Source organism: Phalacrocorax aristotelis, chromosome 14 (genome assembly GCF_949628215.1).
Source record: "Phalacrocorax aristotelis chromosome 14, bGulAri2.1, whole genome shotgun sequence".
NCBI classification, from domain to species: Eukaryota; Metazoa; Chordata; class Aves; order Suliformes; family Phalacrocoracidae; genus Phalacrocorax; species Phalacrocorax aristotelis.
The window spans coordinates 8,158,960-8,172,387 of NC_134289.1; the positions used below are offsets into that span (position 1 = coordinate 8,158,960).

General features: G+C 41.9%; 1 protein-coding gene across 8 annotated transcripts in view; it reads left to right on the forward strand.

Moving 5' to 3' along the window:
- ANK3 (ankyrin 3) overlaps window positions 1-13,428 on the forward strand; it is a 375,938-nt gene that overhangs the window by 312,524 nt on the left and 49,986 nt on the right. For all 8 annotated transcript variants that reach the window (XM_075109653.1, XM_075109651.1, XM_075109649.1 and 5 more), the window contains 2 exons: window positions 5,951-6,175; window positions 9,215-9,369. In XM_075109653.1, the coding sequence (XP_074965754.1) occupies window positions 5,951-6,175; window positions 9,215-9,369 (380 nt within the window). The remainder of the gene's footprint in view (window positions 1-5,950; window positions 6,176-9,214; window positions 9,370-13,428) is intronic.

The window sequence follows — 13,428 nt, forward strand, 5'->3', positions numbered from 1 at the left end:
TTAGCAAGAGAGGTTTTAATTCTGATCCTACTTTCCAAAGACGTTTCAGACCTTCTTTCTGACAAGTGTCCAAATCATGAATGAAAGCATTACCTTAGTACCTGGCCCAGGACAGCACAGCGAAACCTCCACCTGAAGTTTCCTTTCAGTTTAACAGTAAAGCGCTGATAGTATCTCTTTCAAGGTAACTTCTCAGATGATTGTGTGCTTACCTTATCTATGCTATGTCTCGATTGCTTACTGTCAGATACCAAGACAGTACTTCCACACATCCACTGGGTGAGTTACCCTGTCAAAGGAGGAAGTTAAAATCATTTGACATAAGTTACCCTTGCCACTTACACTGTGGCTTGTTTTTGTTTTGAGGACTGGTGGCAGGGGAGTTGTAATCTCTTGATTATCCTTTAGGTCCTTATAGAATCATTGTTGGATAATTTATTCCTGAATGTTTCTGGTAATTGGGGTTAGGCTGATTGGTCTAAAATTTCCTGGCTCCTTTTCATCCTGATACAAAATAGGTCTGATGTTTGCATCCTGTCAGTCCTCTGGGACAATATTTACCTGCCCTTAGTTCTTCAGCACGCTCACTAACGGTTCCAACCCTTCAAAACGCATATTCTGCGGGCACGGGATCTTTTGCATCAACTGCTTCAGATCCGCTCCCTTTGTACAGCAGACCCTGCTAACGCAGACATGGCCTCGGTGCTGCCCAGAGGGGAAGGGCTGCAGACCTGCCGCAGTGGAGCAAACTCTGGGGCTGCAGGGGAGGGAGAGGCTCTGAGCACCAGAGTATTCTCCAAACAGGCATAGCTTTTCTGACCTGTCATGTTTGTGATTTGACAGATAGTCCATCACAAATGATGCCGTGATGACTCAGTTGCTTTTCTCAGTTCCTTTCTTCAGAGAAAAGAAAACCTCACTCCTTGTTCATTTTCTTTTCAGTTGTAGCCCCATATTATAATATGTTACTGTTTGGTTATCCCTGTTATCATCTTAGGAGCAAGCAACAGATGTTCCCTTCACATCTTCCAGTACCTCAGCACAGCTGATGTGCAGAGGATCGTGACTTTTCCCTTCTCTTCTGCCAGTCTTTTTCTGAAAAGCAACTCCTTTCTGCTTGCTCACGGTGCTCCATCGCCTGGCTTTGCCCCCAGTTCTCTCTGGGGCCATAGGCAGAGGTACGCGGCCGGGGTCGCCTGCTGCCAGCAGCCCCTGTGGTCCGGGCCGCCCCGCGGCCAGGGCCTGACCCCGCTGCTCTTTGCAGTCCTTGTCCTCCGCCGAGCTCTGCAATGTGCGGTGCTGGGGCAGCTCCTCTGCAGGCCGCTCCCTCGAGTTGCCCTTTTCCCCATTTACCTGCTGTTAGAAGAGACTGTCAAAGTTTGTTCCCATTTCTTAACTGAGGCAGAAGGGGAATTTTGGAAGCAGGATGTGGAGAGCCAGCAATGTGTCAGCGAAAGGGGAAGAAGGAATTGTTGGCAGGGATTTTGACTCTTCTGGTTTTTCCTTTTTTTAAGCCAAGATAATGTTTTATGTTTTTCTTCTTCAGTTCAGATAAGTTGTTTTGCCAGCATATATTTTGAACAGGGTCCATTGTAAGCAACACACTGAAATGTGTCATGAATTTTAAGGCCTCTGGAAGGGTAGAGACCCTTCACCAAAATGACCTTCGGCTTTCAGATGTGAGCTTACTCCCGCAACTTTCCCAAACTAAAGTGTGGGTGTGCTCTCTTCGTGTCGCCTCTTTTAACTCCTTGGTTTTCTTAGCTGAAAGAAAGAAATGAATGTGTCACACTGCCTTCCGTACTGAGAAACTCAGAAATACTGAATCTCATCTTGCAAGGCGGAATGCATCAGATTAATGATCGTTTACTCTAACCTTCTGTACACACACAAGAACTCATTTTTGAAAGCAGTGTAATGACTGGCATGGACCGAAACACCTTTCAAGTATCCTGACATATGTATCTTTTTACATTATACTTAGCAAAATAGAAAAATAGAAAAGTGCAAGAACTGGTGTTCCATGGCACAGTGGAGCATGTTTTGGGAGTTAAATCAAGAAGTTGTGTTACAATAAATTCTCTGTTGACCTAAGAAAATTGCAAATGTTTTTCTCTTCTCCATGTGCTTCTGCATTTCTCAGAGAAATTGTGGACTTGTGCTGACTAATTAAAGGAATACTTCCTTTTGGATTTTTTTTTCCATGCGTAGCACATTTCATATGATGTAGGTCACGATATGTGAAGCAAAAGCCAAATAATTTCTAGAGTTGGCCTTTGAATGTTATTTTTCTGATTGTTACTTTTCCTTTGCGCTTATTATTGATATTTTCTGTTGCTTGCCTCTAATTATCTTAAATTAATTTATCCCATTTGCTTTCTAAATTATTTTGCAGCTATTCCTCTCCACTTCCCCAGTATGATTCAAGGTGATAACTCTGCTTTCTGTGAATCCTCATTTTATTTTCTTTTTTTAACTCTTTTCCCACAGAGTGTGTGTAAATGTTTGTAGTGCATCCGCCCACATCCTCATCCCTTCCATGTATTCAAGTAGAAATGCTCATTAGCATTTAGCCTTGTGTTTTAGAGATCATACTGTAGTTTCCATTATTAGTGCAGCATTAATTTAGGTAAGCATCAGCTACTAATCTTTTTGATAGAAAGTGCATGAAATACTGTTTGGAATTATTGTTATTGTTTTAAAGAGTAAATTACTAATTGGAAAACTAAACAAGGAAATAATATGCTTTTAACAATGATTACCTTTATATGGGAGCAATATGCATAAAGGCTGATCTGCTAAAGGGTTTGTCTTCACTGAAGGCTGCGGTGTGGGGTAGACACCAAAGCTGGATGTAATGGGCTGGCTCCTGTGGTGGGGCCTAGGCTCCTGTCAAGGGTTAATCTACCCTTGCTGTGAGCAGTGCACATTAGCAGTGCTAAGCCCCAGGTTGCTGGACTGGTATCGGTGCCTGTCATCAAACCCAACTCAGCTATCTCTGCACAACCTTGAAATCTACAGCTTAAATGTATTGAGAACTTGAGGCCTGATTTTCATAGGTACTTAGTTTTAACTTCCATTGACTTTTGTATTATTTTGTCAGTTCATTTAGGTGCCTACATATTTTTGAAAATCCACTCTGATGTACTTGCATCATTTAAATAGTTTGGATACAGAGAAAGCACCTTATCTGAGTGCAAGCTTTGGCATTTTTGCATTAGATGAAAAACTCCTATTTTTATGAATTATGAGCTGGCTTAACATGCCAGTAATCATGTACGTGATAGGCTGCTCTCCAAAACATTGCCTTGTACCGAGCCATCAGGTTCAGGGAGCAACCCTCTCTGTTGCTCCGTGGTGCCTCCCCAGAGCTGCTGCCGCACCAGCCCTGCGTCAAGCCTGCGGGGGAGCTCCAGCCAGCCACCCCTCCGCCCCACACACTTCCATGGGGTCTGAAGTGGCCCCATCTTCTCTGCGTTCCAAAACCATGCATGTTTTTAAAAGGCCACCAAAGCACCAATTGTAACAGGTTCCTTTCAGTATTCTCCCTTTGGTGACCAAGGGCTGTGGGTCCCTGCTTAATATTTTACTTTGCTTCATTGTAAATTTTAATAGATTGTCTTGAACTCTCTTCACAGCTAGTCATGAGCTGGCTCCTTGCCAGCTCTGAAGACCAACCACTGGCCAACCCTTCTACGTGCTCAGTGGCACCTGCCTCCTACCACCAGCCTTCACCACCCACTGTATAGAGCAGTGTCAGGGAGAAAAAGCAGCAGAAACGTGCCGACAGGCTAACAGTGCTCAGTGAGCAGAGGGGCAGGGAACCAAAGGTCCAGGCTCTCTAGAGCTGACGTCTCTAGCAGCCTTTTGTTAGCAAACAGAGAAGTGTTTCAGTCAACAGAGTTTACAGACATCTAAGATCTCGTGATCTAGAAATATTAAGATTAATGTAACTTATATACTCTATGATTTAAAGATAGAAAGCATTTGGTTAGCCCTTCAGCAAAGGTCCTGTCCCACTGAAACAATTCCTCTTATAAGGAATTGGGGTACCCTAGTGGCAACATTTGGATTTGTTCCGTAGTGTACGGTGTGTTTATATAAGAGAGAAATGTGGATACAATTCATTTGTATGAAAACTTCTGTGAAATATCATGAATTTTTTTCCACGCTTCAGTATTATAGAGTGTCTGAGGCACAAGAAATGATAAATTTGGGTTAGGGTCATCTCAGAGGGCTGTTTCACCTCCCCAGCTTTACTGATGGATTTTAAATTTGGTTTGAAGAAAGGAAATGTAGCAATTTCTTTATGTGGAATTCAGTTGGACAACCTTTCTGCCCTGCTTTGTACATTTACAGCTTGTGTGCCTACCTGCCTGTCTCCTGCAGACCACTAAGTACAAAGTTTTGATTATGCTCCTGCTTTTGTGCAGGTTTTTCCCACCCATGTCGCCCAGACTTCTGAATGCAGCTTATTTGCAGGCCTGGCCAATGCATGTCAGCTGTTACTTTTGATATCCTGCTGGTGTCAGAAGCAAATGTAACCATCTCACAGAAATCCCTATTCATGCTTCAGAGCACTTGGGGGCTTTTTTAAAGCATCTTTGTGACCCCCCCTGGATTATTGGCTCTTTCCCTTACTTCAGTTTACAGAACAGAACCAGGAAATTGGATGGATTCACCTGTTAATCATGTGCAGGTTTAGTCCTTAAGATGTGGAAGGTTAGGCAGCAGCCTTGAAAACAGGGAAACCATGGAGCAGATGTGCCAGCTATCTCAGCATCTGCATATCATACAGAAGGAGCGAATAAAAAATGCATTGGCATCAAGACTGAGTTGGTGACTCATGTTACTCTTGATACTGGCCTGTTATTGCATCTTCTACCTGAAGCTATTCTCAGCAGCTTATGGTACAGAGGAGAAGGGAGAGTATTTTGGATCACCAGAGGAGCCCTCGTAACTGTTTAGCCCTGCATGAAGCTGTATGGTTTGATCCCCATAATTTGGAAGGATTTTGCTGCAGAGTTTTGAAACAGGCTGAAGTCTGGTGTTGGTCCTGGGAGGAGACTCCACTTTCCTGTCACTGTTCTTTTGAAGACAGTAACACTTCATGTATGCAGCCTCTCTGCATTTCATAGGTGAAATAAACCACAGCTCTTAAAAATTATTCTTGTTAATATTCATTATTCCCTTGCTAATAAAAAAAATTATTTTAAAATCTACCACTCAAATATAATTGCTTATCCTTCTATTATTAAATGGAAAATTATGCATTGGAATGACACTGGCAAATGCGATTTTTTTTAAATGTTGGTTTTTGCTAATGAAAGTCATCTTCACAGAGGAGTAATGGCATGATTTCCTCCAGAAGCACCATGTCAACAGCCGAAAAATAGTTATGTACTTGATATTCTCACTCATTCCCCATCAGTGGAAGCCCTTAGTAGCCTGGACTGACTGTCACCCATGGTGCCAGGACTCGTGCTGCCAGCCATGAGGAGTGTTTGCAAATGAGACTGGGAGGAGGTTTTGGAGACTGAGATCCCCCCCCCAAAATAAGCATTTTTTATTTTCCTTTTTCTACACTGTCCGGTTTCTTTCTGCATGTGAGGCTAATTACTCTTGTTTATGGACAGTAGAGCTAGTAGTAACAGAGAGATGTTTTTAAATTCTAATAAACCACTACTAATACACTACTTGTGTACTCTCTTAATCCAAATTACTCAGTAGTACCTGCTTGTTTCACCATGATGTTGCTAGGCCTTTAGCAATTCCTGCTTTTGATAACCAATAGTTAACGTGTAAGTATAACTTTTAATAGAATCTTCATGTTCTTTTTAGTTTAGCTGGGATCGGGAGAACTTTTCTAATAGTGTTTTAAAGACTGTGGCAGTTGATCTTCTGCTTGTTTGGTGGCTATTTTCTTTGACACATTTCCTTTTTCCTACAGTTTCCTGGTTAGTTTTATGGTTGATGCACGTGGGGGTTCGATGAGGGGTAGTCGCCATCATGGAATGAGAATAATTATCCCACCGCGCAAGTGTACAGCACCAACCCGCATCACCTGCCGCTTGGTAAAGAGGCATAAACTGGCCAGCCCACCACCAATGGTTGAAGGAGAAGGATTAGCAAGTAGACTTGTAGAAATGGGGCCAGCGGGGGCACAATTTTTAGGGTGAGTTGTTCTATGAATTTCATTGTTCGCACTCATGTTGCATCTTTCATTTCCTTTATACTGTGGAACTAAGTAGTTAACGTTTAACTCTATCTCACTTGAGCATATAAGATAGGCTACTTAACTTGAAATATTAAAAAATGCCAACCTGCCATTCCTTCCAGAAAGTACCCTTGTATTTTAAGGGGAGCTTTGCCTCTGTGACGACTGCAGGGTGGGACTGAAGGTAAGGTAAGCCGTGAAAAGGCCAGGTCCTGCCCCCATCTGCTCATACAACCTGCCTTTGAAGTCAGGAGGAGTCACGCACCTGTAACCCAGAACAGGTTTTGACCCTCTTGCTCATAGAGTATCAGAGAAACATCACTGTCACAAAAAAGTGTCCTAAAGTCACCCTCACAGACCCAAATATTGAACTCTGTTCCCTATGCTGTGGCACGCACGCGGCTCCCGCCAGATTTGCTGGAGCTGCCTGTCTCTCCTGTGGAGCAAAGCCACTGAGAGCAATGGTGGAGCACTTACTGTAGCATCAAGTAGTACAAATGCTAGGAACTGACTTTTAAAAGTTTAAAATAGGGGAAACAATCCACTATGATGTGGCGCATTTTTTTCCTAATTATAAATTTTGTTCATTACCATGAGTGGCACCCTGGTGTAAACTGCCGGTTCTGTCGGGAATGACAGCTTGTTCCTAATTTCCCCTTCTCGTTTCTCTTCCTGCTGCATGGATGTTATTCAGTAAACTGCATCTTCCTAACACTCCTCCCCCTCTAAATGAGGGCGAGAGCATGGTTAGCCGAATCCTGCAGCTTGGTCCACAAGGAACAAAATTTATTGGGTAGGATATGTACGGAAAAGATACAGAATGTCTACAGTTTTTCTTTTGTTTCCAATTTTTTGTTACTCCCATTTTATTTTTAAGTTTTCTAAAGCTTTCAGTTGATTTATGTCACTGAAAGAAAATCATAGTGGCTTGATTTAATATAGCTCTGCTACTACCTTGTGCTTATAGGCATGTAAAATTCACTGCCAGCATTCTGCTTTCATAACTTCTGTGCTTTTGTAATTTTTTAAATTTGAAGTGTTTCAACTGCATCAAATACATTTTAATACACAGTGACAGTCCTTTAAGTTCAGCCCTGTGGTAGAGAAGGTATTTACAGGCCTTGAGTGAGTCTGTTTTGGGAAGAGTCTTTGTAAAACGTGATCGCATTAAGTCTATTATTTATGAAAGATTATTTAGAAAAAATATCATTTAGTGAATGACTTCATTCAACAAGGCTGGAGAAATACTAATCTTTTCAACCTGCAAGAGGCAGGTTACAATTAATTTATGAAGCCAAGTCTGCTGCCAAGGGACCTGCAGGGTATAGTCTAAAAATGTAAGGTTTCCATATATTTTTTGACTGTTGTTTTCAATTGTGAAATTTATCGCATTAGGCTTTCAAAATATTGGTGAGTGTTTGGTGTTCCAAACCTGTTCAATACCTTCTCACTGAGTATTCTTGTTAAATGTCATCCACAAAATTGTGTGGTTTCTAAATATTTACAAAGACAGTATCTGAAATATTAGCCTGCAAAGATTGTACTACAGTGTTAGTCTTCAGTTTGTACTCTTTTTGAAGTAGAGAGTAAATATCTTAATGTATTTGGATTCTTGGTATTTACTTTTTGTGCACAATGGGAGACAGCAGCTACAATCCTATTTCTTGTTAAAGGGCTTGAGATTAGAGTAACAGCCTGGGTGTTCTTAAAAGCATCTAAAATACGTATCAATTAAACTGTCTTTTTCTATTTTCATGGGAAAAAAACCTCTATCTAACTCTTCTCCCTTGGTATTTAATGTGAAAACTGGACTTCCAACTAGTTTGCTTTTCCTCATGATGGCTGTTGTGATTTCTGTGCTCAGGTAATTGGTTAATGCACCCAACACCTTGCAGGTGTACAGTACCACAGAAGTGCTGCATACATCTCCCGTCATGTGATCCTACTTTTAACTGAGTCATTGCAAGGCAGTGAAATCCTTTACAACCTCTGTAGGAAAATAATGATACTGTCTATTTAAATGTCTTAAAGCTGCATTATCCATAATTGTTCACTTAGTGTATTATTTCAGTCGGTTTGTCTTAGCATACTTTAAAATGCATATCCTGCCTGTGAAGTGTTTGGCAACAGTGTCTGTTTTGTTAAGGAATGGCACATGAAGTGAATGGTGGTTTCTGTCGGTTGCTCACAATACCTGTTCGGTAATGCACTTGCAGTCCTCTGTTGAAGGTACATTGTCTGGTGGCACAGGTGTATTATTAACCACCTTCTCATTCCCCTTCCTTCGCCCCAAAATGTTTGACAGTAACTAATATAAATGTGGTCGTGATGTTGCTTAACTCAGAGAAATCCATTCTGAAAGGATCTAAACATCCCCCAGTGATGTTTACAGTGCAGATGTTGCAGCTGTGATTTTGGGCATGAGAACCAGAAAGTGAAGCTAATGAGAAACAACCTCTTGTGTTTCACAGGAGCTGCATCGACAGAGAGCCAGGGAGAGCTTTGAGAAGTTTGGGACTTAGTTTGAAATTTAAAGCCTACATGCATACGCAGTTTCTGCTGCAGTCAATACCTGTTGCATGCAGTTTCTGAACTGACTTTGCCCCTTTAAGTCTCTTGAGCCAAATCAAATTTTGACTATGCTAAAGCCCATTAGAAGTCAGCAGTGCTGTGTGCGCAGGAGGCAGGTTGGATCGTCTACATCCTGGGATAAATGAGCAGGGAGAATTCTCCTTAGCGAAAGTTGTCACTATTTTTTGATGTAGGCAGCTGTTTCAGAAGATCGACATCAAAAATGAGCTATATATTAATATTTTCAAGTTATCTATTAATTATAATTTAAATGATAAAGGATTGTGCAGCTTTGGCAATTTTAAAAACATTTTACTCTAACAGTGCTGACTATTTAAAATGACTGTAGTTTTCTTAAGGACATAGGAAATTAAGGGCAGTGAAGGAGATACAGGATTAAAAATAATACGGTTCCTTTCTCTCTAGCCCCGTCATAGTGGAAATCCCCCATTTTGGATCAATGCGAGGAAAGGAAAGAGAACTAATTGTGCTTCGGAGTGAAAATGGTGAAACATGGAAGGAGCACCAGTATGACAGCAAACATGAAGACTTAACCGAAATACTCAATGGCATGGATGAAGGTAAACATTTTCTCAGAGCTTTAGCAAGCCTTACCTTTGTGCGGGCTTGCTGACATGAGCAGACTGAAGCAACCTGAAGTAAAACAGTGCAAGGGATATCTGACTTTGGGGAGCACAGTGTGTGTTACATATTGAAATAATGGAAACAGCGTAGAGAGAAATTGTTCAGCAGTGGCCCGGAGACATCCTGAAATGAGTGGTAAGTTTTGGTCTGAAGTCTTGCCAAGTTTAAGCAAAGTTGCATAGTTGCTTTACAGCATGAAGTTGAGACTAGCATCCCAGCTGGAGGTAAGCATGTTTCTGCTGCTCAGGCAGGGCCACGTGAAGGTCACTCCAAACTGATGATGAAGTGTAAATATCAGTTATGTTAGACTTTCCCACAGATGCAGACCTCAGCCCATAGACCATTCTTCTTTGAAATGGTATTGTTAGAGGCTGTCTTCCACAAATACACAACCTGCCTTCCTGATGCCCATCTGGGAAGTTTGGCTCCCTTGTTTTGTTTGGACGTTGCTGTTTATGTGAGAGTCTCTTAAGATGAGAGGACTCAGCTGTACACAATTCATCAGAAGATGCTGTGACAGACAGTCCCTGCAGACACATCATGGGCAAAGCCAGGCTGGGGCTGGCACAATTGTTTTCTTTTCCTAGGAAGTATTTTTAAATACTTGTGCTGATAAAACATTGCTTGAGCTCTTTGCATCCGAGTGTGAATGAAATAGCTTGTGGTTTGGACTTTGGTTTTCTGTAAGGGTTTATCCACAGGATTTTCTCTGGATAACCTCCTACAGAAAGTCACAGTGCGGTGGGGTACAAGTTGCAGGAAAGTTCTTTCATTATCAGCAAAAGTATTTGAAGCAAATGATCAGGCTGTGGATGGCAGCTATGAGAGGTATCTGTGAGCAGGCTCTGCCTTTGATCTTGGCCTTTCCTTGTTCAGAGAGGGCAGCCTCAGCAAAAGGCGTGCTTTGAGAACATGGAAAGGAGAGTAGCGCTGTTGTGAGGGGCTCCCTGGATGCCTGAGATTTAGTGTTTTTACTGATTTCCTGGTTGTCTGGGAATGGGAGCAAAAGAATGGGCTTGTGTAGTATTTTTACTTCGAAGTACTTGAACTACACATGAGCTTGTAAAAATACAGAGCAACAGCAAAGATCTGCTTGTTATATGACGACCTATTGTAGCTATTTATTTTGAAATAAATATCATAGAACCAATCAAGCAGTAAGGCAGAAACGCTGCAAACGTTGGGTCAGTGGGTTTGGAAAAATACAATAAACCTCATCACAGAAGAGTACCTAAAAGCAGTGGAACCAGCAAAAGAGTGAGCATGGCCCAGGGTAGTATTGCTTGCGGAAGAATTGCTTCAGGATTGAAGGCAATAGGTGCAGCCTTTCTGAAAGAAAAATCTCACCACCACCCCCTCCTCTGCGCACTGGCATAAGATAGGAAGTAACGATTTAGCATTTGGGTGAAGTATCGGTGCCTTGTTGGCAGTGACGTAATCAGAACTGATCGACAACTTGCTTCCCGTGCTTTCCAAACTGAGCTTAGTTCAGTTTTGGGATAGGAAATCTGGGCACAAAACCACTCTTCTAAAGTGTTCCAACTTGCAACGTTTGTGAAAGAGCTCCCCAGAGGTGCCATGTGGGTAAATGCACCTTTTACAGAGAAGAGAGCGCAATGAATAAAAACACTTTGAGAGAGGTGGGCGTGAATCCCTCAGTCATTAGAGACTAAAATAATAAGTTTCACAATGTGAATCCAGAGTACAGCTTTCTGATCTGTTGAGGATTTCAGGTGGCTCTTGCCTTCTGGGGAACTGCTGTGTGAGGTTAGCGGGTGTATGTACAGCCAGTGAATCACAGAAAGTATGATGGACACTGAACTATTCCCTTAGAGTGAAAATATTTGGCACCTTAAATGCCAAGCCACAGAAATGCCTTTTACCAATCCAGGCAATCATTTCTGAGAGGGAAAGGAGGAAAAAATACTGCAGACACACCCAGAGCATTGTGTTGATTATTTGTTCAGTTCATTTTAGCTTAGTCCTTCTCCAGTTAGGAAAACAAAAGAAAAAGTCCCCTGCGTTAAAATAATACAAGGATCTTGACAAAATTCTGCTACAGTTGAATGACACCTTTTCTGGCTAAAAGGTCTTCCAAGCAATGACATAAAATTACAAATTTGTAGGATTAAAAGCAGGATTTTTTTTTTTATCTGAGCGTTTACTCGTTTGTTACAAAATACCATGATTAGACTTGGCTCTGAGGCAATATCTTGCACATCAGAAGCCGTTACTTTGGAAGATGTTTTATTCCAGGTACGAGCTCTGGAGGCAGAAGCAATCTTCAATGGAAATAAAAAGCAGCCACATAGTCAGTAATTTCCAGAAGTTTAGTGTGTCTTTGCAAGAAAATTTATCTGTGCAGTCATCCCTAAATGCCATAATGTGCTGCAGGAGTGCCCGTTTTTCTATTAAAAGCAGCTGGTCCAGTTTGCGTTAGACCTGCTGTGATTCACTAGGAGTTTCCTGTCTCTGTAGTGAAGGAGGGCAATCAGACACTTACTCCCAGGTCCTTAATATGCTGAATTTTAAAATATGCGGTCTGTTTCTCTGTTTTGTTTTTCCTGTTTTGCTCTCCCACGTGGCTGGCGGGGATGAGAGCGAGGACATCTTTGCTCCTCACCCTCAGTGGGGACTGCTGAAAACCTGCCTGTTCTTTACTGGAAGCAGCACCATCTGCTGGAAAACCTCATCTCAGACTCAAAATAATCCAGAGCAGGAGGCAGCACTTCAGGGCATTAACTGCAAGATTAAATAATAGCAGAGCTTTGCTTTTATTATCACGAAAGAACAATGAACTGTGATATAAAGAGTCAGTTTTTCTTTGGTGCTGTCAGGTTTCTGCTTAAATGGTTTTCTTTGCTAAAGATGGTGGTATACTTAGGCAAATATAGGGCTGAGGGAATACAGGGAACTTGGCATTTTTAGGAAGAGGAGGAGTTTGGTTCCAAACACATGCATAGCAATTCACAGCTCCCAGGTATGTTACCTTTATTTAAACTTGAATCAAGTAAAAAAAAAAAAAAAGGTATATATATACATATATAAAGCTCTCTGTCTTGTAACTGGTAAATACGTTTTCAGACAGGGTCCTTTTAGATATAACTTGTGTTTGCTTTTTTACATTCCTGCACCCTTTACAGGTACCTGTAGACAAATAGTGGGCATAAATGCGCACACTGGGGTAGCTAATCTTTTGACAGGCACTTACAAACTAGTGAGTGAGCCAAGAAATGCAAATATTTGTGGCTACAGTATGCTGGCAGCTGCACAGTGTGGTTTCAGATGGGAAGCAGGAGTTTTTACATAACTACTTCTTTGAATCTGCAGATCAAACCAGAGTGTGACCTTGTTTATGCTTGAAGTTTAAAATAGCACCATAAATCACTCTGCAGTGATATTGCCACATTTCCAAGAAAAGTTTTTAAACATATTAATGTTAAACTTTGTGAATGGGAAAATAAGAGACTTCGCAAAAATAGACAAAAGAGCACATAAAAGACAGTATCTTATTTCAGGATGAGACCTCCTCGTGGCACTGGGAGCGTCTACTTACATGTGTGAAATACTGAAGCTGGGAGGGTGGGTCTAGTTACCAGCAGTTTTTAAGACAAGTCTCACTGCCCTCAGCTTCTCCTTGCCCCTTTCCATGTGCTCTTTCTGTGTCCATCCATCTCCTGCACTTTTCTCCATGTGAGCGCTGCCTTCTGGGTGCCCTGCTTTTAGTGCAGTAACTTCTTAATGGGCACATCTCTGCGCGGGGGAAACTGGTACCCTGTGCTCGTCCCACCTCTCGGCCTCTGCACAGTGACGAGGCCAGCTCTGCTCTAGCCAGTACTGCAGGAGGGTTGTAAAACTCAGAGAGCTGTTCAGTCTAAGTAGAGGTGAGATTTGCTTTTTCAATGCTAGCAAAACTCTTTTAAGGCCCTGGTAAGGGAAATCAGGTACCAGACCACACAAAGACACCTAGGTGAAACAGCTAGGTGTTCTGCGAT